This window comes from Lygodium microphyllum, chromosome 29 (assembly GCF_053477565.2).
Source record: "Lygodium microphyllum isolate KBCC chromosome 29, Lygodium_microphyllum_v1.1.10, whole genome shotgun sequence".
Classification (NCBI taxonomy): Eukaryota; Viridiplantae; Streptophyta; class Polypodiopsida; order Schizaeales; family Lygodiaceae; genus Lygodium; species Lygodium microphyllum.
Window position 1 is genome coordinate 112,912,159 of NC_141163.1, and position 24,707 is coordinate 112,936,865.

At 40.4% G+C, this 24,707-nt stretch overlaps 2 protein-coding genes across 2 annotated transcripts; one reads left to right on the forward strand and one right to left on the reverse strand.

The window, feature by feature from the left end:
• Positions 1–305: 305 nt before the first annotated feature.
• On the forward strand, positions 306–24,242 carry LOC148011041 (small nuclear ribonucleoprotein SmD3b-like). Its single transcript, XM_087672226.1, has 5 exons — positions 306–597; positions 778–830; positions 23,319–23,385; positions 23,474–23,533; positions 23,836–24,242. The coding sequence occupies exons 1-5, from the start codon at positions 439–441 to the stop codon at positions 23,890–23,892; spliced, it is 396 nt and encodes a 131-aa protein (XP_087528352.1). The 5' UTR covers positions 306–438; the 3' UTR covers positions 23,893–24,242.
• On the reverse strand, positions 15,272–15,847 carry LOC148011042 (uncharacterized). The gene has a single exon (XM_087671041.1). The coding sequence runs from the start codon at positions 15,842–15,844 to the stop codon at positions 15,272–15,274; it is 573 nt and encodes a 190-aa protein (XP_087527167.1). The 5' UTR covers positions 15,845–15,847.
• Positions 24,243–24,707: the final 465 nt, after the last annotated feature.

The window sequence follows — 24,707 nt, forward strand, 5'->3', positions numbered from 1 at the left end:
GGGTCTAACTCCTTTATCATTTATGAAGATAACCCCCCTTGCAAGTTGGTTTTGTCATAAAGGGAAACCCTTAGTGAGCTAAAGGATAAATGAGACATCGTGTGAAGTAATCTAGAGTCGATTGTTATGATAGTAAATTAGTAGAAGAAATACATCACACACGCATGCACACACACAAAAGCACGCAGTAGGCAAGAGTTTCACATTTTCTTGTTATAGAGAGCCAAATAGAGCTAAAATATCACACTCGTTTTCAAATTTCTTTTTGAAATATTAGACGAGAAACAACCGAGCGTACCCTTCCAGGCGTGCGAAAAAACAACTCTTTTGGAGCGGCAGCATTCACACTCACGTTAACAAAATTGAAGCGGTCCTTATAGTTAGGTCGCGGGAAAACGTGACTGGCTGAAATCTGCACTCTCAGCAGCATTCTGCACCATGAGCAAGACTCTTGGTATACCCGTGAAGCTGCTGCACGAAGCCGAAGGCCATATCGTCTCCATCGAGCTCAAGAGCGGGGAGCTCTATCGGGGATCCCTTATCGAATCCGAGGATAACTGGAATTGCCAGCTCGAGAACATCACTTACACCGCAAAGGTATAGCTCCTCATCTTTATAATAGGGTAGTCGGGCTTACATAGCACTATGCAAACGGAAGCAGTATATAAGAGGGCATTTTAAACAGCGTTGCTTCATTTTGGCTCCGAAAAAGCTATACGGAATGGTGATTTTTCCGATGGTGGCCACTGTCTAATTTTCCAATTTTGGTACTGACAGGATGGCAGAGTCTCGCAATTGGAGCATGTTTTTATACGGGGAAGCAAAGTTCGGTATGAATCGTATCTTTCATAAGGTTTTTGTCATTTAAAGGGATATTATACATCGGGAAATCATGGCGTTGTAACATCTCATTGGTTTTTCTTGCCGAACTGGATTTTCTTGGCAAAACCTTATGAGGGAGTACAGCAGCCGTAGTTGACACTGGATGGTGTTGCAATGTAGTGGAATGCCAATTTTACGTAGATATTATATGATTATGGCTTTGATGTATGATGGGTTTTAAGGATACTTATAGTTTCTCAAGGTTGATTTTGTTAGATGGATCTATTTGTTGCATATTCTGAAACATGAAGTTGTGCACAAGCCATGCGGATTTCAAAATTGATAGTGCTAGATTGGCCAATTATTTAGGTTAAAAAAATTTATAGTCAGATTTGCGGTAGGATTGGTCTCTCGTTTATTGGGTTGAGCTTGGGAAATACTTGACCAATGGAACTTGAGGGATGGATTCAACTTGGTGGTATGGGAAGTTGGTGTGCATTACATTAGTCTCAATGTATGCAATGTTTTTCTTGCCATTGGGAGATTTTATTTTATTTTCATTCGGAAAAGCCAATGGCTTGCATAATCAATTGAGATTGGTGCAACAGAATCTTGCCTTTAGTAACAATAGTTCACCTTTTTTTCTTCTTGGTGGGCTTGTCCTCTTTGCTTCTTACCTTATGGGGTATTGGCAGCCATTTCTAGACAAATGAAGCCAAAATGGTTGGAAATCTGGTCCATAATTGTGATTGAAGCATTGAGCAAAATAAAAGGGACTAACAAAGCTTGAAAAAATTGAATAAATCCAAAATGTAATACTTGGAAACTCATTAGGGTGATGTGTATCTAGTGATAGCTAGATTTGCATTTGCTGCAAATTATTACCCTCACCAATTAGTTAAATAGCTCATCATTTTGAGATAAGATCATTTGTCCTTGATGATGAAAGTGTTGAGGTTTTCTAATAGATATAAAGCTACATGCTCATTTGAATTGACCAAAAGAATTGATTAGTTTACAAGGTCTTCGAGCTCACTTGATTCTTATTTGTAGACTTAAGCTCACTGGAATTATTGCCATTGCCAACATTTTTTGTTTTAATATTCCATGTGATAAGCTATGGCTATAGGCTGATAGTTGATTCATTTAATAAGAGACTCAAGAGAATTGTCACATTCTCCTGTGAAGATGCAGCCAAGGAGGTCAACATTGAATTCAGGTGTACTTGGGATCTGACAAGAATTTTGAGGAGTTGTAGAGGTATTACCCTAGGTCTTGGAATGACATTCTGTGTCCACATGACCTTGGCATTGACAGTGAGTGCAATGTTTGTTTTTTAATGGAACATTTTGCTAAGATTATTTAGAGGATTTGGTTTTGTTTGAGGAAGGGAAACCTCCCTTTTTTGAAGACTTGTCTTTTAGTCTTTATAGTTCTTGCTTTCCTTTGATCCTCCCTTGGAAGAAGTGAAAACTAGAGCCCTCTAGAGAAAGAAAACAACCAAAAGCATGCTCATATGAACATGATGTAATGAAAAGTTGCATGCATACCTTTTTGTGTTTGATTATTTCTAGAGCCTCCTCTATTGGTGTTAGTTTGGGTCTTTGCGATGACTTATAAACCTTGTCTCCAAAACATGAAGCATAAATTCCCTCTTAATATTACTTAATTTTGGCAGCCCTAGCTTTGGGCATGGTGGACCATTCATTGCTAGTAATTGATGTGGCCTTTGGATAGAGTCAAGGCCTTGTGGCACAAGCACAGAGCACAAAAAGAGTCTAGAGGCTTGGAAAGAGTGAAACTTTCATTTCTAAGGTTAAAAGAGTGAATTTTCATTTGATGAAGGTTTGGCCAAAGTTTGAACAGCATGACTTTATTGAATAAGTTCCAATTGAAGGGAAACCCTAGTTAGTAAACATAGCCCATGGGGTTCTCTTGTCTTGAATGCATTTGGCAAGTTGATCCTTGCCATTTTCAGCTCTCTCTCTCTCTCTCTCATGCAACACCAGTTCATTGGTAGGCTGCTATCCCTGTTTTGCTGCAGATCCTAAAAGTTTGAGCCATGAAGATTGAAGGTGCAACACATACATGGTCAAGGGCAGCAGCTAGATTAGTCACATCTGTATTGGAGATCAGCTTGGCAGCCTTGGAGCACCATATTCCATAGGTTTTGTTGCTATTTTTCCTCTCTCTTTCTCTCTCTCTTTGCGAGACTGGGTTTCTAGGTCTTAGTGTCTTTCTACCAGAAAAAAAAACATATATTAACAAAGAAAAGAATTCATAACTTAAGGAAAACATAACTTACGCTGTAGTCACAATTCTTTACTAAATTTTATACTTGCATCATATTCTATATTAACATGGGCTGTGATACCAACTGTGACGTGTCTGCCCTAGCTGCTTTCTTGTTGGTACTTTCTTAGTAGTTCGTTAAGCAATATCCTAGACAACGCCATCTAGGACTCCATGGAATACCTTGGAGTTTGTTGTCTAGGCTCGCTTGAGTCGACCTCGCAGTGGAAGGTTCTAGTTGTTTCCAAGGATCGACTTGAGTTCTGGGTTCCTAATATTGGTTAAGTCACCTCTCGGTTAGCTAGTATCAGTATTTCAAGTTTTCAATTCTCATACGATCACTCGAATTGAAGTGGACTTGCATTGCACTTGGTTCAAAGAGTGGGAGATAAAGGGAAGTGCAATATGTCGGTTCTTTTGCCCGCAAGGCAAATTTCATTCCGGTCCCCTAAAATGATGCAAGCCAAGTTGTACCTAATACCTAGTTGGCCCTTCGTTTGTCTATGTACGAATGTTTTTTTTCTTTGAAAAGCTCTCGATTAACAAGGACTATTGAGCTCTAGGTTTGGATATGTTGGGGATCCATCCACCCACTTTCCTCAATAAAATATTTTTAATTACCTAACTACTGACCACTTTAGGAGCTTCTTTGATTATCTTTTGGCATAGATTCGTTATACATTTATTTCACGATACAAAAATAGTATGAAGCAATTCTTTCTCAAACATTTTCTTGAAGAAATATATATTTTCACAATGCTTCTTGTCTTGATTGGACATAATATAAACTCGAAGGTTTTATTTCCACCAAGTTCAGCCCTTAGACTAGTATTGAGACTTCTAGAATATTAGCTGGACTCGAAGGGTAGTTGACAATTTGTAAGAGACTAAGGAATTTGTGACCAGAGTCCCTTGGTATCCTCATCTTCTCTTGCCCAACTAGAATTCCCTATGAGAGGACCTTTTGCCTCGGGGTCGGTCCATTCTCGTTGATGCGGAAATAAAAATCCCTTGGAGTAGGTTTCATTCACGCTAGCCTTGGGGAGGTCTAGCATCATCAGGGAACATTGCCTCAGCCAATGATGTGTGTCCTATTATCTATTCTTTATCCTGATAATTTTAAGAAAAATTAAAATCTAATCTATAGCCACAAATAGCTTATTTCAGGTGTATCACCCACGATACTCTTAATGAAACTCCATTCTCTTAACCAATTCATAGCTTTGCTCAAGAGATCTGAGTGAAATTTAGTCCCAAGAGGATCCAATGGAAGAAATTTAGTTGCTAAATCTTAATTTACTACAGAAATTAGGGTTTACTAGCCACCATGGGAAAAGTACTTAGATTTTAGGGCTTAGTACTTATAATTTAGCAATTGAAATTTGGAGATTTGAGAGAATTTCAAGAGGCCAACTAACCAATGTTTGGTGTTGGGGCAGAATTTGTTATCCAAGGAGCAGAGTGAAGGCCAATCCCCAAGCAAATCAAGGGGCAAATTGTTTTGAAGGCTTGTTGGCCATTTGTGATAGCAAGAGGCATTTGGAGAATGAAAGAGATTCAAGGAATCTCAGTATATCCCATTCAAATCGTAATACAAGATAAATAAATACCGCAAGGAGTGCAAGTTTTGGGGCCAACAAGGTGTCCATTGTCCAAGACTAAGCGGTAATGTCATATTTTCAATTTATGTGAATTTATTTAATTATTACTACAATTAGTGTTACATCAGGTTATATATGGCCCTTGCTTAGAAGGAAGGTTGGTTTCAAGGTTCCATTGCTAGGATACCATCGAATTTCCTTGATTTGACGTACTTGTGGCACTCAATTGAAAGCCAAAAGCCTTGCTTTAGTGCTGAAATTTTAATTAGTTGAGCATTACAATGAGCTTGTCTTTCGATAGTGAGATGGGATCAAGTAGGGATGACGCCTCGGCTCTCTCGCTCTAAAAAATTTACAAAGTGTTGCAATGCCTAATCTTGAACAAGGTACCCACCATGCACAATAAGGTGAGAACGAGAGAATTGAATAGAACTGGGTTCTTCTAGGTTTCTTGAAGTTGATGACCAACAAGAGCAAGAGGAATTTAATGACTAGTTTAAAGATTAGTTGAGAACATCAATTGAAATGTTTGTGCAATTGGCAAATGATTCTTAGTTCATAAGGTCTTTGAACGCCTTAAAAGAGGGCAACAAAAGTAAGAAGAAATTGTCTTTTAGACCTTTGGAGTAGCAAGATGCACTGAAGGAAGAGCCGATGTAGTAGCATGATGTTTCAAATGTGGCTAGTGGGGCAATTGATGCATATGCAAGGCAAGTCTAGCTTGGAAGTGCAAATCCATTTGATTATGGAGAACAAGGCATGCATGCTAATGTGGGTCACTCCGAATACTTTGGTGGTGGTTTGGGTTTCCAAGCAATGGCTGATAATGCTTCAGCCATAGGGATGCAAGGATTAAATATATTTGGTATATAGCCACCTATGCATGGTATGCAGGGCTCAATGTATCCCAGTAAGAAATTGTCTTTTAGACCTTTGGAGTAGCAAGATGCATTGAAGGAAGAGCCGATGTAGTAGCATGATGTTTCAAATGTGGCTAGTGGGGCAATTGATGCATATGCAAGGCAAGCCTAGCTTGGAAGTGCAAATCCATTTGATTATGGACAACAAGGCATGCATGCTAATGTGGGTCACTCGGAATACTTTGGTGGTGGTTTGGATTTTCAAGCAATGGCTGATAATGCTTCAGCCATAGGGATGCAAGGATTAAATATATTTGGTATATAGCCACCTATGCATGGTATGCAGGGCCCAATGTATCCCAGTATGGTATGTGAAATGAAAAACCCAATGTATATCGATTCTGGTATGTTGCTTGGACACAAAGTGGCAAGTTTGGCAATGCATATATGTAGTCCATTGTGTTTGGTACTCATGGTATTAATGTTGGTTATGTAAATGCTTCGTATAGTTTTGGTCATAAGGAAAATTCAGTCAATGTATCATTTTTGACAGCAATGTGAAAGTTCCAAGGGTATGTTTGATCCGAAGAGAAAAAGGCCTAGAACTTAGTGGAGATTTCAGGCTATGAAGAGTTAGAGGTAAAGTTCCCATGTCCTTCTTGGTGAAGTTTTAGTATTATTTCATCTACAAAGGATGCAAATGGATGGAGAAGGGTGGTCTAGTGGACCATCCTCAGTGTTGCACTTTACTTTGATGGGTTTAGTTAGAGTGAATTTGGATTGGGCTCTTTCAAGTTTAGTAGACCATAGAAGGTTCAGAGTATTGCTTGATACTCTAAGGAGGAGGTTGCATCTCCAATTCCCTAGTGATGGACGATTTGATTATGTAGTGGATCTCAAATGTTTGGTTTGCATCCAAGGTATTGTATGTTGATAGTATTTTTGCCATTGAGATCACTATTTAGTGTATTACTCATTGTGAGTTGGTATGCATACGTGCATGGTTTGCACATGGGCTTTGAAACTATACACATGCAAGGTTGCTAGATTGTATGGAATACATGGAATGCACATTTTGATGCAATGTGCATTTGCAAGGCATGTGTGGAATACATGGATAGTATGCAGTGTATATTTGCAAGTGATGCAGGAGAAATTCATTTGCATGAGTTACATGTGGTTTGTAGTTGATGCATGCTTTACATGAGTATCTTGGTACATAATTGCTATGAGGTATTGTTTATGCTTAGTTTATGCATTACATGCCTTGGTGGTCAAAGTAGTATTGGGGTTTAGCATGTGGATGCATCTCATGTTTGTGAATCGTAATTGGTTAAGTGATTGGAATTTTAGACATGCAAAGGACATGGGCATGGTTAAGCAATATGTGCACATGTTGTTTGACTATGATTGTGGCATGTATTTTAGGTGATTGCAAGGATTTCAAGGGGGAGGTTTGTCAGAAGGATGTGAAATTTTGATGCTTTGATTAGCATTTGATTAAGTGTTAATCAAATGTGCAAATGTGAGATGCACATGTGATGTGCAAGTTAGTTATTTCACAATGGCAAGCCAAGGAGCTTGAGAAATCAGCGGGTCTCAAAGGCAAAAGTTGTAATAATATTTATTAGTTGGGTACTAGGTGGTACCTAGTTATAGATTTAGGCTTAGAAGATTTTATTAGTTGTTAATGTGAATGATGAAATTAGGAACTAGGTATTCATTATCATTAATTAAATAATGCTCATTAAGAGTTGATAAATGCTTGGGATTGCTTGGATGACAGATTGGGTGATTTAATTTAATGGTTGGTTGGTAAATTATGTTTTTGAGTAAGAATTTGTAGTTAAATTAATTTTCAGAATTAATAATATAAAATTAATTTAATTGGGATGAAAAATGCATTTACAAATTTTGGCTTGGAAGATTTTATTAGCCATTAATTTCATTGGTGACACTGGAAACTAGGTATTAATTCATTGATTAATTCTAGTCTAGGGATAAATGCTGAGGATTGCTTGGATGATAGATTGGCCCAATCAATTTAATTGTTGATTGGTGAAATTAATTTTTGAGCAAGAGTTCATAGTCAAATATTAACTTTTAGATTTAATATTTTGAAAATTAATTTAATTGTGCTGGAAAATGCATTTAGAAGGTTGCTACTTCACAAAACTTGTCCATGCAAGTGAGGAAAATACTATTAGAGGTTGGTGGATCCTCATTCCAACATTGTGGAGGTTGGGAGAGAAAGAGAGAGTTGCTGTTGCAATTTTCCAGCCATTAGTGATCAACCCAACCATTGGGGGTTTGTCAAAGAGCTTCCCCTAGTCTATTAGGAGGTTATTGTAGGCAAGTGACAACCCTTGTATGCTGTCTACAAGCAGGTTGCATCAAGTTTGGGGCCTAGAAGGGCAGGTAACTACATGTGGGGCTTCTATTCATGGTAGGTTGTAATCAATAAGCCATTTACAGCAAGGCAATATTAAAATTCAGCCAATTTTGGCGATGAAACTTTGAAATTTCTCTCTCTAGCTTTGTCTCCATTCTCTCAATCAATTCATAGCTTCGCTCAAGAGATCTCAACCAAATTCGGTCCTAAGAGGGTGCAATTGAGGAATTTTTGTTGCTAAATCCTAATTTACAATAGAAATTAGGGTTTATAAATTGTGGGAAGAATGCTTAGAATTTAGCAGTTAGTACTTGAAATTTAGTAGCTGAAATTTGAGGATTTTAGAGAATTTCAAGAGGTGAGTTAATCAACGTTGAGTTTGGCGCAAAATTTGTTATCCAAGGAGTAGGGTGAAGGCCAATTTTCAAGCAAACCAAGGGGCAAATCGTTTTTGAAGGCTTCTTGTTTATTTGTGACAACAAGAGACATTTGGAGAGTGAAGGAGATTCAAGGAGTCTTTATAATGTATTTCATTCAAATTGCAATTCAAGATAAAGAAATATTGCAAGGAGCGTCGGTTTTGGGACCAATAGGTTGTCAATTGTTGGTAATGTTGCATTTTTAGTTTATGTGAATTTTATTATTGTTGAAATTAGTGTTAAATGAGGTTATATACAACCCTTGCCAAGAAAGAAGGCTCGTTTTATTTATCCATAAATTTATTTGCATGACCAAGACGAGAAGAAAATGATATCATCTTGATTATGAAGCATAGAGAGAGTATGTAATCACAACAAGAAATGAATTTAGGAATTTTATTAAAATAAAGTCTAGCTTTACTACTCTTGGCACGATGATCATTCCACGAGGAGTGAAGGATCTAACATTGTGCATGCAATGGACAAGTGTATAGGTTATGTGGTACAAGAACAAGGCAAAAGAAATAACCAACAATAGGAAACATCTTAGAATTAATGATTATTTGAATATTTTACCCAATAAGTTGTTCACTCGAGTTATAAAGCAAACTCAATGCTTATGTTTCATCTAATGAGCAAGTTACTTATAATTAATCAACCATCGATCAATTAGCTTTTATTCAAATTCTAATTGAGCACCTTGTTACACATTTACAAAGTTGATTTAATTATTTGTAATATTTTGCCCTCTCATTTGAGCAACCCAAGTTTGGAGATAACTATTTTTCTCTTCTTTGTTACAAAAATTTTAAGTTTCAGGCTTTCAGCCATGCAACATGAGTTAATGGTATGTATGAAGTGAGAAAAGTAACCGATTTCTCCTCTCTATGAAATAATGCAATGAACATAGAAAAGACAATCAATCGTACGATAAAGCACAAATTGATAAACATAGAACATAGTTAGGGTTTGGGTAACTTAGAGATAATGAATACAATGAATAATGAAGTGAATAATTAAGATAGAGGTTATGAGCTGGAGAGTGGGTCGTACTCTGAACGGATCTCGAAATGCAACAAGGAAGCCTTTATGTGTCGAACACCAGGAAACATAGCTAGGGAAGGTTGTATTTGATATAGACGGCAGTGTCGGGGGGAGAGAAAGACTAAATATGTAGGTACTTGTGGAGAGAGATTGATCGTAAACACAAGCAGGATGATGGTGACAACTCCTATTGATGGCGATTGGATGCATATGATGGCTTTTAGCCTTTGTAGCAGTAAACGCAGGTTCCTTGATGATAACGACAACTCTTGGAGGTAGATGGCAGGTATAGAGATTGGAATCCGACGCTAGATAATAGCAAACTACAAGGGAAGGCTTTGACCACGATGTGCTCTGTAAACGGGGTATGGGTAGCAAAGATAGGGGTTTTGAAACTTGCAAAAACGAGATTGAGAGAGAGTGGTGGGCTCATAGTTGCTAGGTAGGAAAGGTACGATGCAGTACGATACGATAAAATACGGTACTAAATGGTACCTTATGATTTTATAAGATATGGTACGATATTAGAATGAAAACAAAATTAACGTGATCTAAAAAGAAACCATAAAACATTAAATGATAGAATACATGCTTAAAGTGGAATGAGGGTGACTATCGCGGTTGCATAGGCTATGCAAAACATGCGATACAAGTTACAGCTATAGTCTAGTGTATCATAGTGGTATCTTACAAGTGGATACAATGATAGTAGATACAAAAAAGAGAGAGACTTATGAATCTTGCAAGTGTATCATAGTGGTATCTTGCAAGTGGAAACAATGATAGTAGATACAAAAAAGAGAGAGACTTATGAATCTATGATGAGGCATCACTATCATCATCAGAACCATCTGAGTGCTCATCAAGAGTTTGAAGATAACTCCTCGGCATCGGATGATAAGACACACTCATATTCATCCTCATTGATGAGGCTACCATCATTATCAAATGATGGCTCCCTAGGTGACAGTTGTGTAGGCAAGGGGGGGATGTCATCATGAGGCATAGGATGTGAGCTACTAGAGCCTTGTCTTACATATGTTTGCAAGCCACTCAAACCACCTCTTCTTGATGTTAGAGGGTGTCGAATGACCATGCCCTTGCTACCACCTACTCGAACTCCTCGTCTACGAGTACGTTGTGAGTGTTACGAGTATCTGTTGCTATAAGCTTTCTATAGAGCTTTGCAAAAATCATCTCCTCGTCCACCTCCTGATGTATGCTGCGAAGAGTGTCGCCCATTGACTTGAATGTATCAATATTCACCTACATAATGCACGTAAGATTGTAAATGCTAAAGTCTAAATTGTAAGGTATAAACTTCAAAGTTCAAAGTTAAAAAAAATAAATTTTAAATTTTATGGTTAAGTATTTAAACTTTACTTTGTTTAGACTATCCATGCTCATCATAGCTCTCATTATGCATAAGTTAGTGCAGCAATAGACTAGCCGCTCTAATTGTCATGTACTCAGCCGATTGTGAATCTTTGTGTGAATGAAAGAATATGCACTCCAGTTTCTCTCACATGCACCCGAATAGTAATCTGGGGCAAGGATTCTCATGTCTAAGGGTTAAAGGGTCTCCAATGCATATCCAAAGTTTTTCCACCAAAATAAAGGCTTCACAAGTGGCTTTCTCCTCCAACAAGTGGGAGAAGCAAAAGCCACATGTCCTCTTTGATTTGCATAACATCGTAGCTCTGCTAGCATTGCATTGTGGTCATCCACAAGGACCATACGAGTCAAATAAGCAAGCTGGTCCAAACGCAAGTCTCTATCATCCATGACCGTCGGCGACCTATAGGTCGGATGTACCAATGTGGCAAAACCATGGATGGGCTATGTATCCATGTCCATCTCCTCTCTGTTATCACTAAAACATGTGCGCGTTGTGTCTCTGTGATCACTGTACAAGCATGTGTCTCCACCAATACCGCTTTAAAGAAGTGAACAAGAAGGTCCATGGTGGATCCGTCGCAATCACTTATACGTAACACCCTATAAAAGAGAGTCGTGGAAATGACAACGACACGAACTCTTTGCCAAAATTGCCTATTAAGGCACAAGTGTTACATGGCTTTGATCTCCTTTGTCTCATACTCATCCCACTCATTTCATAGAGTGGACAACATTGTTTGATGCAAGGCGGCGGGCCATACCTCATAAAGGCGCTCCAGTAATAACCACATGTAAGCAAAGCGAGTTGAAGAAGGCTTCTTCAACTCCGAGCGTGCTATGCTCATGATACACTGGAAGCACTTTTATCTTTACTGTGAAGAAGGTGACAACTGATGTAGCTTTGCGGACCACCCTCTTTATCCACTTGAGCTTTCCAATGTCCTCCATGAGCAAGTCTAAACAATGACTTGCACATGGAGTTCACACAATCGTGGGAAACTCGGCCTCAAGCAAACAGCCCATGCGTTGACAATTTGATGCTTTGTCGGTAACAACTTGTACCACATTCGAGGGACCTACCTACAACCACAATTTACAAATTACAAGTAAGTATACTAACAATACTTGGAGGCTAGAGAGAGAAAGAGAGAGTTGAGCCTTTCAAGTTCCAACTTTCAAGATTCAAGAATAAAGAGGGATGGGTTTGAAGGGAAAGAGAGAATTGAGATAGATATTAGAGTCTAGAGAGAAATTAGAATAGGGAGATGGATAGTTATGCATAAATCAATTATAATAGTGAAAAAAAGTAAACAAATTTAAAAGGCAATGACAAATATATACCTCAATGATAGCTTGCCGAATGTGGTAGTAGATGAATGTGCTCGTCGTTCTTCTCCCCCTCTTGCCGGTATCTACAACTTGTAAAAAGTAAGTGTTGAGTGGACATGAGATGAGTATGTTGATGCCTTGCTTCTTATGATCACTCCATCCATCGGTGAGAATGGAGCAACCATATTTAATCCATGCGGCCCGAATAGGATCAAGGGCTTTATCAATCCTCTCCTTCTCTTCCTCAATCTTTTTCGTTCTCATGTCGTTGTATGTGACACCGGTCCATCCTTCACATGGACCCACATTGGCAATGGCTCTTACCATCTTCTTCCATTGCTCTTGCTTTAGGACATTGAATGCAAGATTGCACTCAATCATAGTGCTACAATTTCAATGCTCACAAGTTGTTGCCGTCGCCTTTCTTCAAGAAAGGCAACTGATCCACGCATATGATCGGGAGCTTGAGAGAGAGGATTGTCTCTCTAGCACCAGTCGCATGAGCCTTCACTTTGTCTTTTACTGGAGCCGGATGTGGATGTGGAGTCCCCACCACCAATGGTAGAGGTCTCTCTTGCATCGGTTGAAGATACAACCACATTTGATGCTTCCTCGTCAGTAGGCATAGGAGTTGGTGCCAATAAGTTACTTCCTCCAAGCTCCTCCTCTTGTGGATATCCCTTTCATCCTGGAGAGAATCTCCTCCATGATGTTTTGAGGGATTTCCTTGCATGGAGCAACTTGCTTTCCCATCTTGGAAAGATGTTGGAGAAGCCGAGTTGCACCACTTGTATAGTGCTTCTTGCAATACTTGCATGTCTAGTGGTGGGATTTGGACTTCTTTGTGTCGCTCTCCATATGGATCATCTGCAAATTGAAGGCCTCATGCTTCTCACTAGTCATGGTGCCGATGACAAATGAAGAGGCCCGGAGAGAGAGAGAGAGAGAGAGAGAGAGAGAGAGAGAGTGTGTGTGTGTGTGTGTGTGTGAGATGCTTGAGTCTTGAATCTTGAAACTTGGAAGTTGAAAGAGAGGGAGAGTGTAACCGGCCTGTTCACTGGGAAGGGCGGTAGTGTACAACCAAAATATATAAATGCTTTCACCCAGTTAATAGTCGCCCACTTTACCTGAACTTAAAGACAGAATCAAGAAGAAAAACAGGAAGCTAGAATGCTCCTGTTGCCACACCGACACCTTGTTGGCCCCTAAGTTAGGCGCTCCTTGCGGTGTTTTTTTATTTTTAAAAAAAGAGAAAGTACAATGGGCTGTCTTTCACCTATTCTGGGTGAAATTTGGCAGCATAACAGTACAATTATTGACCCAAAACAAGTTGACCAGGAGGGGAAACTCTGCCCAAGTCTGAATCTTTTGGTTGGAGTGCAGAATTGACCATTTCAGCCTGCTGTATTTACCGGTTCAGACCTGTTCTTAAACCTGTTTACAACTCTTACTGTTCTCTGTACTATTCAGCCCACTGTAATTACTGGTTCAGACCTGTTCTGACACTTGTTTTCAGCTCATATTGTTCCCTGCACTGTCCTGCATCATCTGTGCCAAGTGCCCCTTGATTCTGACATCAATTGGGCTCTGAAATACCCTCTGAACAGTCCAGAATCAGTTCTGGTTTAGTGCTGTTTCAGGCACTTGCTTGGTGAGGTTACCACCCTCACCTGTCCCTGCTGGGAACTGCAAACAACTGCTCCTGTTCCTGGAGAAAGGAGGCTCTTGCCTCATGCAAAAACATCATATTCCACACAGCTGTACCTGAATCAGAAGAAAAGCCCTTGATTCTGCAGCATAACCGTACTGTGAGGGAGAGAGAGAGAGTAGGAAGCAAGCCCATCCCTCTGTGCACCATAGACAAGGTAGACCAGCTCTCAAGAGCTCTCCATCTGCAGTTACTTTTCACAAATGAGCCCCTTTCAGCCCAAAAACTGCACGCCAGCCCTCTTTAAAGAGGTAAGTGCACATATTTGTGCCAAGTGGCAGCACTAGAAGATATTTCTCGTTTCAGCCTTCCGGTCTAAAATTCTCCATGCTCGGTGCAGAATTTGACCTCGGCACAGACCAGAGGATTGATCCTCGTGCAAAAACGAAGGTAATGACGGGAACAGATTCTGAGGTCCAAAATTAGTAACTCCCTAAATTTTAGGAGTTGCTTCCATTGCATCCCCACTAGTCTTCTGACTATCTTTGCAGACTATGGTTACATCCAAATTTACAATGTAGCTCAACTGAAAGTGAATTTCCACTAATGACCCCACATGGACTAATCTCTTGGAGATTTGTCCATCTTCACTTTGAACTAGTCTCTTCCAGGCTAGTTCTTCAACACACTTTTCCATATACACTTTCACAAGTCTCTTCCAGGCTTGTCAATCTACAGTGCCATCAGTCTCTTCCAGACTTGTACTGGACCTTAACTCTCCAGTCTTGACTCACTAGACATTCCTGTCAGTTTCACATACTGGCCATGCAACTCAGACATTTAGATTTTAAGAGGGATCCTTCCAAAAAGAAAAACCAAATAAAATATGTAGTAAAGAAATCAACAAAAAGGTAATAGTTGTCACAGTCTTGTGACATACCTCCCTCTCAAAATCGCAAACGTCCTCGTTTGCATGAATGTCATGCATGCTTCCAGCTAACCCAGTGAACTTACACTCGGCAGCACATGTACAACACATACATGCTATCAGTCAACATTGTGTACTGAACACACTGTTAATACATGTATGTTTTAACTGTGAAACATGGCAGACTATCATCATGTGACTTCACATCACTGTTTCCAGATATAGTGGCCGGTACACCGCAATGATATCCCCATAGTGGCAGATTTTCATTTGATGACTCCACATCACCCTAACTAGAGATCTGGTGGCCAGTACATCAAAATGATATCCCCATCGAGTCAATTCACAGAATACATGCCCGATCGAGTAACCATTGTTACAACATGTATTCAATTCAATAGAAGTAAAAACTGTATTCTTGCAAGCAATACTTACTTCTTTAGCACTGAGAAAACCATATGGACATAATAGGTGTTAACTTGTACAAAATCTGTTTCTGTACATAATTTCTTTCTTGAGCAATTGTCACTTTGACAATCTATTTCAGCTTAGAGATACAAGGGGTCAAGGTAGGTTGCAAGCGAAATGCTTCAAGGTAAAGTTCCAACACATTAGGTGACTCTGCAAGTTCGCCTTCGTCCATCCACTTAGCATCTATAGCTGGATAGTTCTTGAACTTAACCAAATACCTTCTAGCAACCTTGCCTTTCACTTTCCTTTCCTTGTGTGCCAATACCTGTTCTGGAACAAGAATTTCATCAAGTTCCTCAACTTCAGGCTGTTCCTCAACTGGCATATCTTCTGGCACATCACCCACATAGGGTCTAAGAAGACTTACATGGAAAGCATTATGAATCTTCCAATTGTCAGGCAATTTCAGCCTATAGCTGACATCACTAATCTTCTCTGTTACTTGAAAAGGCCCATAGTATTGCATACTAAGCTTAGTGAAAAGACTTTCCTTGCCTTTCCGCTTCTTTAAGCGTGCCTTTTCAAACCGCAACAGTACCCAATCACCAAGTGAAAACAACAATTCACGATGGTGATGATCAACGGCTTTCTTTTGCTTTGCCTGAGTCCTTTCAAGGGCATGCTTAACTTTCTGATACATTTCACCCACACTCTGCACATACTGATCTGCCTGAAAGATCTTATCCTTTGTATGCAAAATGGGAGGAACCTTTTTACCACCTTCAACAATTTCAAAAGGGGCTTTGCCTGTTGACGAATGCATAGTATTATTGTATGCATACTCGACCAAAGGCAAATACTGCTCCCACTTTGACTTGTGCTCTGACACATAGCACTTAAGCAGATCCAAGACAGTAGAATTTGCCTCTTCTGATTGTCCATCAGTCTGTGGATGAAATGACGATGAGAACTTAAGCGTAGTGCCCATGTTCTCAAATATGCCCCTCTAGAATAGACTTGTTATCCGTGGATCACGGTCACTGACAATAGACAGTGGCATACCATGATACTTGAAGACATTGCACATAAACAAACGTGCCATCTAATCTAGTTTTACCTTCTTCCTGACAGGAATGAAATGAGCCTGTTTGCTAAACTTGCAAATAATTGTCCATATCCCATTATTTCCTGTCTGTGTCCTTGGAAGATCAAAGATAAAATCCATAGCTATGCTTTCCCATGGTTTATCTGGAATAGGCAATGGCTGTAAAACCCCTAGTGCTTTTTGCCTGTCAAACTTGACCTTCTGGCAAATCAAACACTGCCGCACAAAAGCATCCATGTCTCTTCTCAAAGTAGACCAATAAAAGAATGTCTCTACTGCTTTGACTGTTGCATTAATACCACGATGCCCTGCATACGGTGGAGAATGACTCTCTGTCATAACTTTCTGTCTCAATGGCATAGTCACACATAGTCTACCATGCATCAACATGAAACCATCCTTGAGAAGGTAATGCTCATGATGTTGTCCATTCGCAAGCTGATCAAAGATCCTTGCAAAATCTGCATCATCAGCATACTGTTCTTTCATATCATCAAGCTCATGATGATAAGGAATTGACACAGCTGAAATTTGTGGCTTCCTTGACAAAGCATCAGCCACAACATTCTTTTTGCCTTCCACATGCATAATCTGAAAATGGAACATTGACAAAAAGTTTGCCCAACGCATATGCTTTTCTGACAGCTTGGTCTGAGTTAAGAAATAACGCAATGTCTGATGATCTGTCTGGTCAACAAAATCTGCCCCAAGTAGGTAGTGTTTTCAACTAGAAAGCGCATGAAGCACAGCCAACAATTCTTTCTCATAGACCTGCATAGTCTTTTTTGGCCCTCGCAAGGTTCTGCTTTCATAAGCCACTACCCGGCCATCTTGCATTAGCACTACACCAATGCTATTGCCACAGGCATTACATTGGACAACAAATGACTTTCTAAGATCTAGCAGGATGATCACTGGACTAGAAGTCATCTTTTCTTTAAGAAGATTAAAAGCTGAAATCTCTTTCTATGTCCACTGGAAAGAGACTCCTTTCTTTTGTAAAGCATGTAAAGGTGAAGCAATCTCTGCAAAATTGCGAATGAACCTCCTGTAATAAGAACACAAACCCAAGAAGCTTCTAACATCATGGACAGTCTTCAAATCTGGCCATGTTCTAATTGCTTCAACCTTAGTAGGATCCATTCGGACACCATCCTTTGACACTATGTGCCCCAGGAACTGGATTTCTTCCAAGAAAAACTCACTCTTCTTGCCATTGATAAGCAACCTATTACTGCGAAGCTCATCAAAGACTGCTTTCAAGTGTTCTCTATGCTCCTGTTCATTCTTTGAAAAGACAATCATGTCATCAAAGAATGTACCAACAAACTGCCTGTATGGACGAAAAATCTTGTCCATCATTCGATTAAATATAGCAGGAGCATTAGTAAGTCCAAATGGCATTACCAAGAACTCATAGAGACCAAACGTGGTCCTAAATGCAGTCTTATGCACATCCTCTTGCTTAATCCTGATCTGATGGTATCCACTCTTCAAATCTATCCTGCTGAAAATTGACGCTCCTTCCAAACGGTCAAGGATGTCGTCAATTCTTGGAATGGGGAACGTGTTCTTGATGGTACCCTTGTTCAACGCTCGATAATTTATGCACATGTACCAAGAGCCATCCTTCTTTTGCACTAGTAGCACTGGTGAGCAAAAGGGAGATGAACTTGGCTGAATCAACCCTTTTTCCAACAGCTCATTCACGTGGCTCAATATCTCTTTCTGTTGGGCTGCACTAACCCTATACGAAGGTCTATTTGGTGGGCTACTACCTGGCACCAAATCTATCGCATGATCCTTAGACCTCTCTGGTGGCAACTGTGATGGCAATGAGTCAGAAAAACAATCACTGTACTGAGACAAGAAAGCAGACCTGTCTCTATCTAACATAGAGAAATTTGACTCATCATTATCCTTGACATCACGTGCAAAAATCAAATACGCAGAAAGATGATTCTTTATTACAGATGTAATGGCAAAAGCCGATACAACAGGTACAGACTCTCCTTTAAGCTTCACATCAAGCACATGAGTCTTTCCCCTATGTTCCAAAGTCAGTGTCTTGTTAAAGGCATCCAACACACTATGCTTTCTGAACATCCATGGCATTCCCAACAAGACATCACAACCTTCAAGTGGCATGATATAAAATTCTTCTGCATCAACATAAGACTGTATATGAAGACGCAGCTTTCCAAGAATGGGTGTCACAGACTCTTGAGTGGCCAGGACATGCCAACCCTGCCTCTGTTGTGTAGCCCATCTCATCTGCTCTGATGCCCAAAGTAGAAGCCAACTCTGGTGAGATAAAGTTTGCCTTAGCTCCAGGATCAAAGAAAATAAGTACATGTTGATCCCTAACTTTACCCCAAGCTCTGCAAAGTTCATTAGCATCCGAGTGTGGCTTGTCTCCCAGCATATCTGGTACTAAACCTGCTGAAGGTTTGGGCTTCTTTCCTTTCCTGTCCTCTTTATCATCATCAGCTGATCTCTTATTCTTGTCCGGACAGTTAGACGCAATATGACCAGTCTGCTCACAGATAAAGCACTTCCTCTCAGCCATTAAAGCCTTTCTCTCTTCAAGAGACTTGTGCACAAAAGGTTTCTTTTGGTCCTTTGACTGCTGTCCAAAGGACTTGGCTGGCTTCTTCTTGAACTGCCAAGGTTTATCCGTGCTTTGAGAAATCTGATAAACCTGTTTACCAAATGGCTTCTTTGCTGAAAATTTTTCAGATTTGTCCTGTTTAATGCTGCCCCCAAAACCACTTGATTGTCCCAACAATAATGCATTTCCTGTGGTAGCATTCTCAATTAACTGAGTCAAAGTGGTGACCTTTGTCTTTGTACAATAATTCCGAAGTTCCTTGGGCAGCCCACAGCAATATTTCTCTATTTGCTCAGTCAATGGCACAACCCTGTAAGAAGTGACTGGGAGTAAAGCCTCCCAAAACTTCTTGTTATAGTCTTCCATATTCTTGCATTTAGATGCATCCAAATTGTGCCAAGCTGACATAACATCGATCTCAAATTCATTGGTCAACCAAGCAAAAGCAAATACTTGCTTAAAGTAAGTCCAAGTGGCAGGAGCCTGTCCTTGCATCAACAGTGTACTCCACCACATACTAGCATTGTCTGTAAGAAAAGTGGCAGCTTTCCGGACCTTAGAAGGCTCTGTAAAGTTCCCTCTTGCAAATGCGGCATCAAACTGCTGTAAGAAAGAGAGAGCCTTAGTCCTATCTTCAAATCCTCGAAAGATGTCGAACTGCACGGTTGCACCACCTTGTATGGCTTTGGCTTCTCATGAGCCATCAAAGGGTCCATAGGATATGCCTGCAACATAGGAACACTAACAGGTGGCATAGGAGTTGCCGGACCACTAACTACAAGGCTTGTAGACGCAATACTTGCTTGCTGATTTTGATAACCAACCATACCAAAAGTGCCTTGTGGCATGCCAAAACTGCCCTGAACACTCTGAAATCCAGGCTGCATGCCTATATTGCCATACATGGGGTTTGGCATAAAACCCTGTGTACCCCCAAACATTGTTTCTGGTACATAAATCTGGTTTCCAGGCGCATAACTAGCCATACTCTGAAATACAGATCCACCTCCAAAGTACCCAGGATGTACAGAGGTTTGTGGGAAAACCTGTGGTAAAGCCTGAAAACTGTTTCCCTGTCCATTTATGCCAACATTTGGCTGCTGTAAAGTGGCGAGCTGAACTGGCAATGCCTGTGTAACTAGCGTTTCCGCCACCTGTTTCTGGACAGTTGGAACCAATCTTGGAGTCTCCATTGACTCCGCAAGCTGCCTTGGTGTTTCCACTGAATCTGCAGCATGCTTACCCTTATCCTAGACCTCGACTAGATCCGAAATCTTTGCAGATTGCCCCACTTGCTGTAAAGGAAGGGAGGTTGCAAAAATGCCAAAAACCTTGGATTCCGCATCACTTGAGTAAACATACTCATAGCAGCAACTAATTGAGTCTTGAAAGTGTCTTCATCCATAGAAGAAGCCGTAAGAACTTGTGGCTCAACCATAGCAGGAGGAATAACAAACCGTGGAGGTCTAGAAGACTCTCCCATCTCATGAACAACAGGGATCTCCTGTGATGAAGATGCTTCCTCTTTGGTGTCTTCCTTTCTATCAGCCATGATGCACAATTCTGTGTCTCCACCCAAACGAACCCTGGCTCACTCTTTAAGGAAAAAGTGATTCGATCCCGGCAATGGAACCATGTAACCGGCCTGTTCACTGGGAAGGGCGGTAGTGTACAACCAAAATATATAAATGCTTTCACCCAGTTAATAGTCGCCCACTTTACCTGAACTTAAAGACAGAATCAAGAAGAAAAACAGGAAGCTAGAATGCTCCTGTTGCCACACCGACACCTTGTTGGCCCCTAAGTTAGGCGCTCCTTGCGGTGTTTTTTTATTTTTAAAAAAAGAGAAAGTACAATGGGCTGTCTTTCACCTATTCTGGGTGAAATTTGGCAGCATAACAGTACAATTATTGACCCAAAACAAGTTGACCAGGAGGGGAAACTCTGCCCAAGTCTGAATCTTTTGGTTGGAGTGCAGAATTGACCATTTCAGCCTGCTGTATTTACCGGTTCAGACCTGTTCTTAAACCTGTTTACAACTCTTACTGTTCTCTGTACTATTCAGCCCACTGTAATTACTGGTTCAGACCTGTTCTGACACTTGTTTTCAGCTCATATTGTTCCCTGCACTGTCCTGCATCATCTGTGCCAAGTGCCCCTTGATTCTGACATCAATTGGGCTCTGAAATACCCTCTGAACAGTCCAGAATCAGTTCTGGTTTAGTGCTGTTTCAGGCACTTGCTTGGTGAGGTTACCACCCTCACCTGTCCCTGCTGGGAACTGCAAACAACTGCTCCTGTTCCTGGAGAAAGGAGGCTCTTGCCTCATGCAAAAACATCATATTCCACACAGCTGTACCTGAATCAGAAGAAAAGCCCTTGATTCTGCAGCATAACCGTACTGTGAGGGAGAGAGAGAGAGTAGGAAGCAAGCCCATCCCTCTGTGCACCATAGACAAGGTAGACCAGCTCTCAAGAGCTCTCCATCTGCAGTTACTTTTCACAAATGAGCCCCTTTCAGCCCAAAAACTGCACGCCAGCCCTCTTTAAAGAGGTAAGTGCACATATTTGTGCCAAGTGGCAGCACTAGAAGATATTTCTCGTTTCAGCCTTCCGGTCTAAAATTCTCCATGCTCGGTGCAGAATTTGACCTCGGCACAGACCAGAGGATTGATCCTCGTGCAAAAACGAAGGTAATGACGGGAACAGATTCTGAGGTCCAAAATTAGTAACTCCCTAAATTTTAGGAGTTGCTTCCATTGCATCCCCACTAGTCTTCTGACTATCTTTGCAGACTATGGTTACATCCAAATTTACAATGTAGCTCAACTGAAAGTGAATTTCCACTAATGACCCCACATGGACTAATCTCTTGGAGATTTGTCCATCTTCACTTTGAACTAGTCTCTTCCAGGCTAGTTCTTCAACACACTTTTCCATATACACTTTCACAAGTCTCTTCCAGGCTTGTCAATCTACAGTGCCATCAGTCTCTTCCAGACTTGTACTGGACCTTAACTCTCCAGTCTTGACTCACTAGACATTCCTGTCAGTTTCACATACTGGCCATGCAACTCAGGCATTTAGATTTTAAGAGGGATCCTTCCAAAAAGAAAAACCAAATAAAATATGTAGTAAAGAAATCAACAAAAAGGTAATAGTTGTCACAGTCTTGTGATAGAGAGGTTTGAGGGTTGGGGTAAAGTTGAAAGAGCAAGAGTGAGAGAGAGGGGACGTGAGATGAGAATGGCAAATGCTTTGATAGGGTGTGGGATAGAGGGGATGGGAGATGAGATTTGAGAATGGCAAATACTTTAATAGGGTGTGGGAAAGAGGGAATGGGAGATGAGAATGATAAATCACAAGTCAATTTAAGATCCAAGAGAGGAAGATGAGAATGACAAATGCTTGCTGAATCGGTGTGGAAACATGGAGGAAAGGAGCACCTTTAGCTGGAAAAGGGGGTGAGATGAGGTATCCAAGGCTTCCCAGCCCCCCAAAAGTGTGCCGGATTAAAGCGCAGCGGAATGCGGGAGGATGTGTAGATGCAGTGGCCAAGATCGGCTTTTTTTGTACGGTACGATCAATATCGTACTACATACGGAGAGAACTATGGGTGGGTTGCATGCCTATTTATAGGAAGTTTGGGACACCTAAATTAGGGTTTTGCATTTGGGACACAATAACTCGCTAGGATAGTGTTTCTTTTTAAAATAAGATGGTTTTTTCATTAAGCACGTTTTTAGGCTGTTTAAGTTAGGCTAATGCATTTTTGCTCAACACTCTAGACATTAGAAATTCATTGGGTAGTGTTAAAACTCCATTTACTACAAGTATTGTTGATGTTTTTATCTAAATATCGTTTGAACAGGTGATTACAGCAGAATGGGTTAAGCTTGTCCAAGATCTCAAGCCTTGTGCATTTTCTAGACAACCTTGTTACGAAGGAAGTAACTTTCTCATTATTTCATCCTAAGAAATTGCTCTTGTGAGGGGAATAGTGTGAGATTGCATGGGGACCATGTAGGGCAATTGTCAAAGCAAAGATTGGGCTCAAATGTATATGAGAAACTATGAGAAAGTTACTTTCTTCGTAACAAGGTTGTCTAGAAAATGCACATGTATATGTCATTGTCACTTAAATGCATACATAGAATTGCAAAATGTCTTTGTACCTGATATAGATAGACAGAAACAGAAATGGAGTGAAATGGAGTTTCACTAGCTGCTGAATGATGCCTATAAGCTTGTCATCTAATATGCATCTTGCTTATTTTTCTTGCACACATTACTGCAATGATTGATAAGAGTTAGTATTTCTAATTTGTCCTATGTATTTCAATAATCTATAGTACAAGTATCTTGGCTTAGATTTCATTCAAATACTAAGCTTTATTGTAGCTGTTTGTTTTGCCTGGTTGGCAGACTAATTCATTTAGCTTCCATGTGCTCCTCCAGATTTATGATAATTCCTGACATGCTAAAGAACGCACCCATGTTTAAGAGACTTGATGCCAAAATTCGGGTTTGCAGAACTCACTATTTATGCAACAACTTGTTTTAGTGAGTGCTCATATGCCTGTCAGAACTTACATGTTCCTTTGTTCATCCAGGGAAAAGGATCAGCAGGTATTGGTGTTGGTCGTGGGCGAGTTGCAGCTCTAAGGGCCAGGGTGAGTTTGAATGGCTGAGTAACTTCAAAAAGCTCGTAACAATCAGATGGAGTTTGGTATAATAGTTGATACATTTTAAGTTTTGAGTCCTGGCTTATTCCTTGAATGCTTATGGTTTGCTCCATGCACATGTCATCCGCATTTTATACAGGCATGTGTCAAAAGATACCAGATATTTGACCAAGTTGGCTTGAGAAAACCTCAAACATTTGAGTTATTTCTTACTTTGATATATTGCCCGACACTTCTCTGCTGTCAAAAATGTCTAACCAGAATGTTACCTTTCTGTGATTACTTTTTAGGCCCGTGCACCTGGAACCACTGTGCCAGGGAGAGCTGCTGTTCTGGTACGACGATAAGGCGGAGAGTGATATAAACTGCTTTAAATGTGGTTTGATAGTCTTCATAGACTTGCGTTCCCTGGGTGATATCAGAGCCCTTTAGCAAGTATATAGTTGCTTGAGAGGTGGAAAAAGAGTGATATAAATGGCTGGCATCATTATTAGGCCTGGCTTATAAACTTTTAGTCTTTGCAACTGTGTTGGCATTGATCTTTACAAATGAGGAGCAGAATGTGAATTTTGTGGAGGATACATTGATTCAGTGATCTGTCTGTCAAGATCACAGAGCAAAACAGGTTTTGGATTGCCAACTTTTGTAACTTGCTTGTCTCTATTAAATTTGAAGGTTTGAGTTGTTATGTTGATCAGCATGGACTCTCTGGTTGTGGATATGTAAATGGCCTCAGTTCTTTTCCTTGCCAGTTCCCTTGTGCTTGGATGATTAGTCCCTTGAATTGTGACTTCCAATGGTTTGTGGCCCCCTTGAATTCTTGACCTTATTAGAACAAGCACTTTATGCTTGATACCTCATGGCACTTAGCTTTTCTTGGCTTGTTCAAGCAATTGGTCTTCTACTTAAATCATATCACTTGTGCAATCGAGTGAGTTGCTCGATGGAACAATGTTACATGAACTAGTGATGCTTCAGGGAAAAGTCCTTAGCCAACCTTGGCCAATGTTACCGATTGAAGTGAGTAGAGCTCATTTGAGTTGGGCTCAATATGATTGATTGGTTCTAGGCTTTTAACTTTGCAACTCGAGCTTGCAAGCAATTCTAGTCGAAGGTTATGCTTGGAAGTGTTGGTTCAGATGTTCAATCTTTTCACTGTCCC

Coding starts and splice junctions, on each gene's coding strand:
- LOC148011041 (XM_087672226.1), top strand. CDS start 439: ATGAGCAAGACTCTTGGTATACCCGTGAAGCTGCTGCACGAAGCCGAA. Junction 831..23,318: donor ATACGGGGAAGCAAAGTTCG/GTATGAATCGTA, acceptor GTGCTCCTCCAG/ATTTATGATAATTCCTGACA. Junction 23,534..23,835: donor TTGCAGCTCTAAGGGCCAGG/GTGAGTTTGAAT, acceptor ATTACTTTTTAG/GCCCGTGCACCTGGAACCAC.
- LOC148011042 (XM_087671041.1), bottom strand. CDS start 15,844: ATGTATCAGAAAGTTAAGCATGCCCTTGAAAGGACTCAGGCAAAGCAA.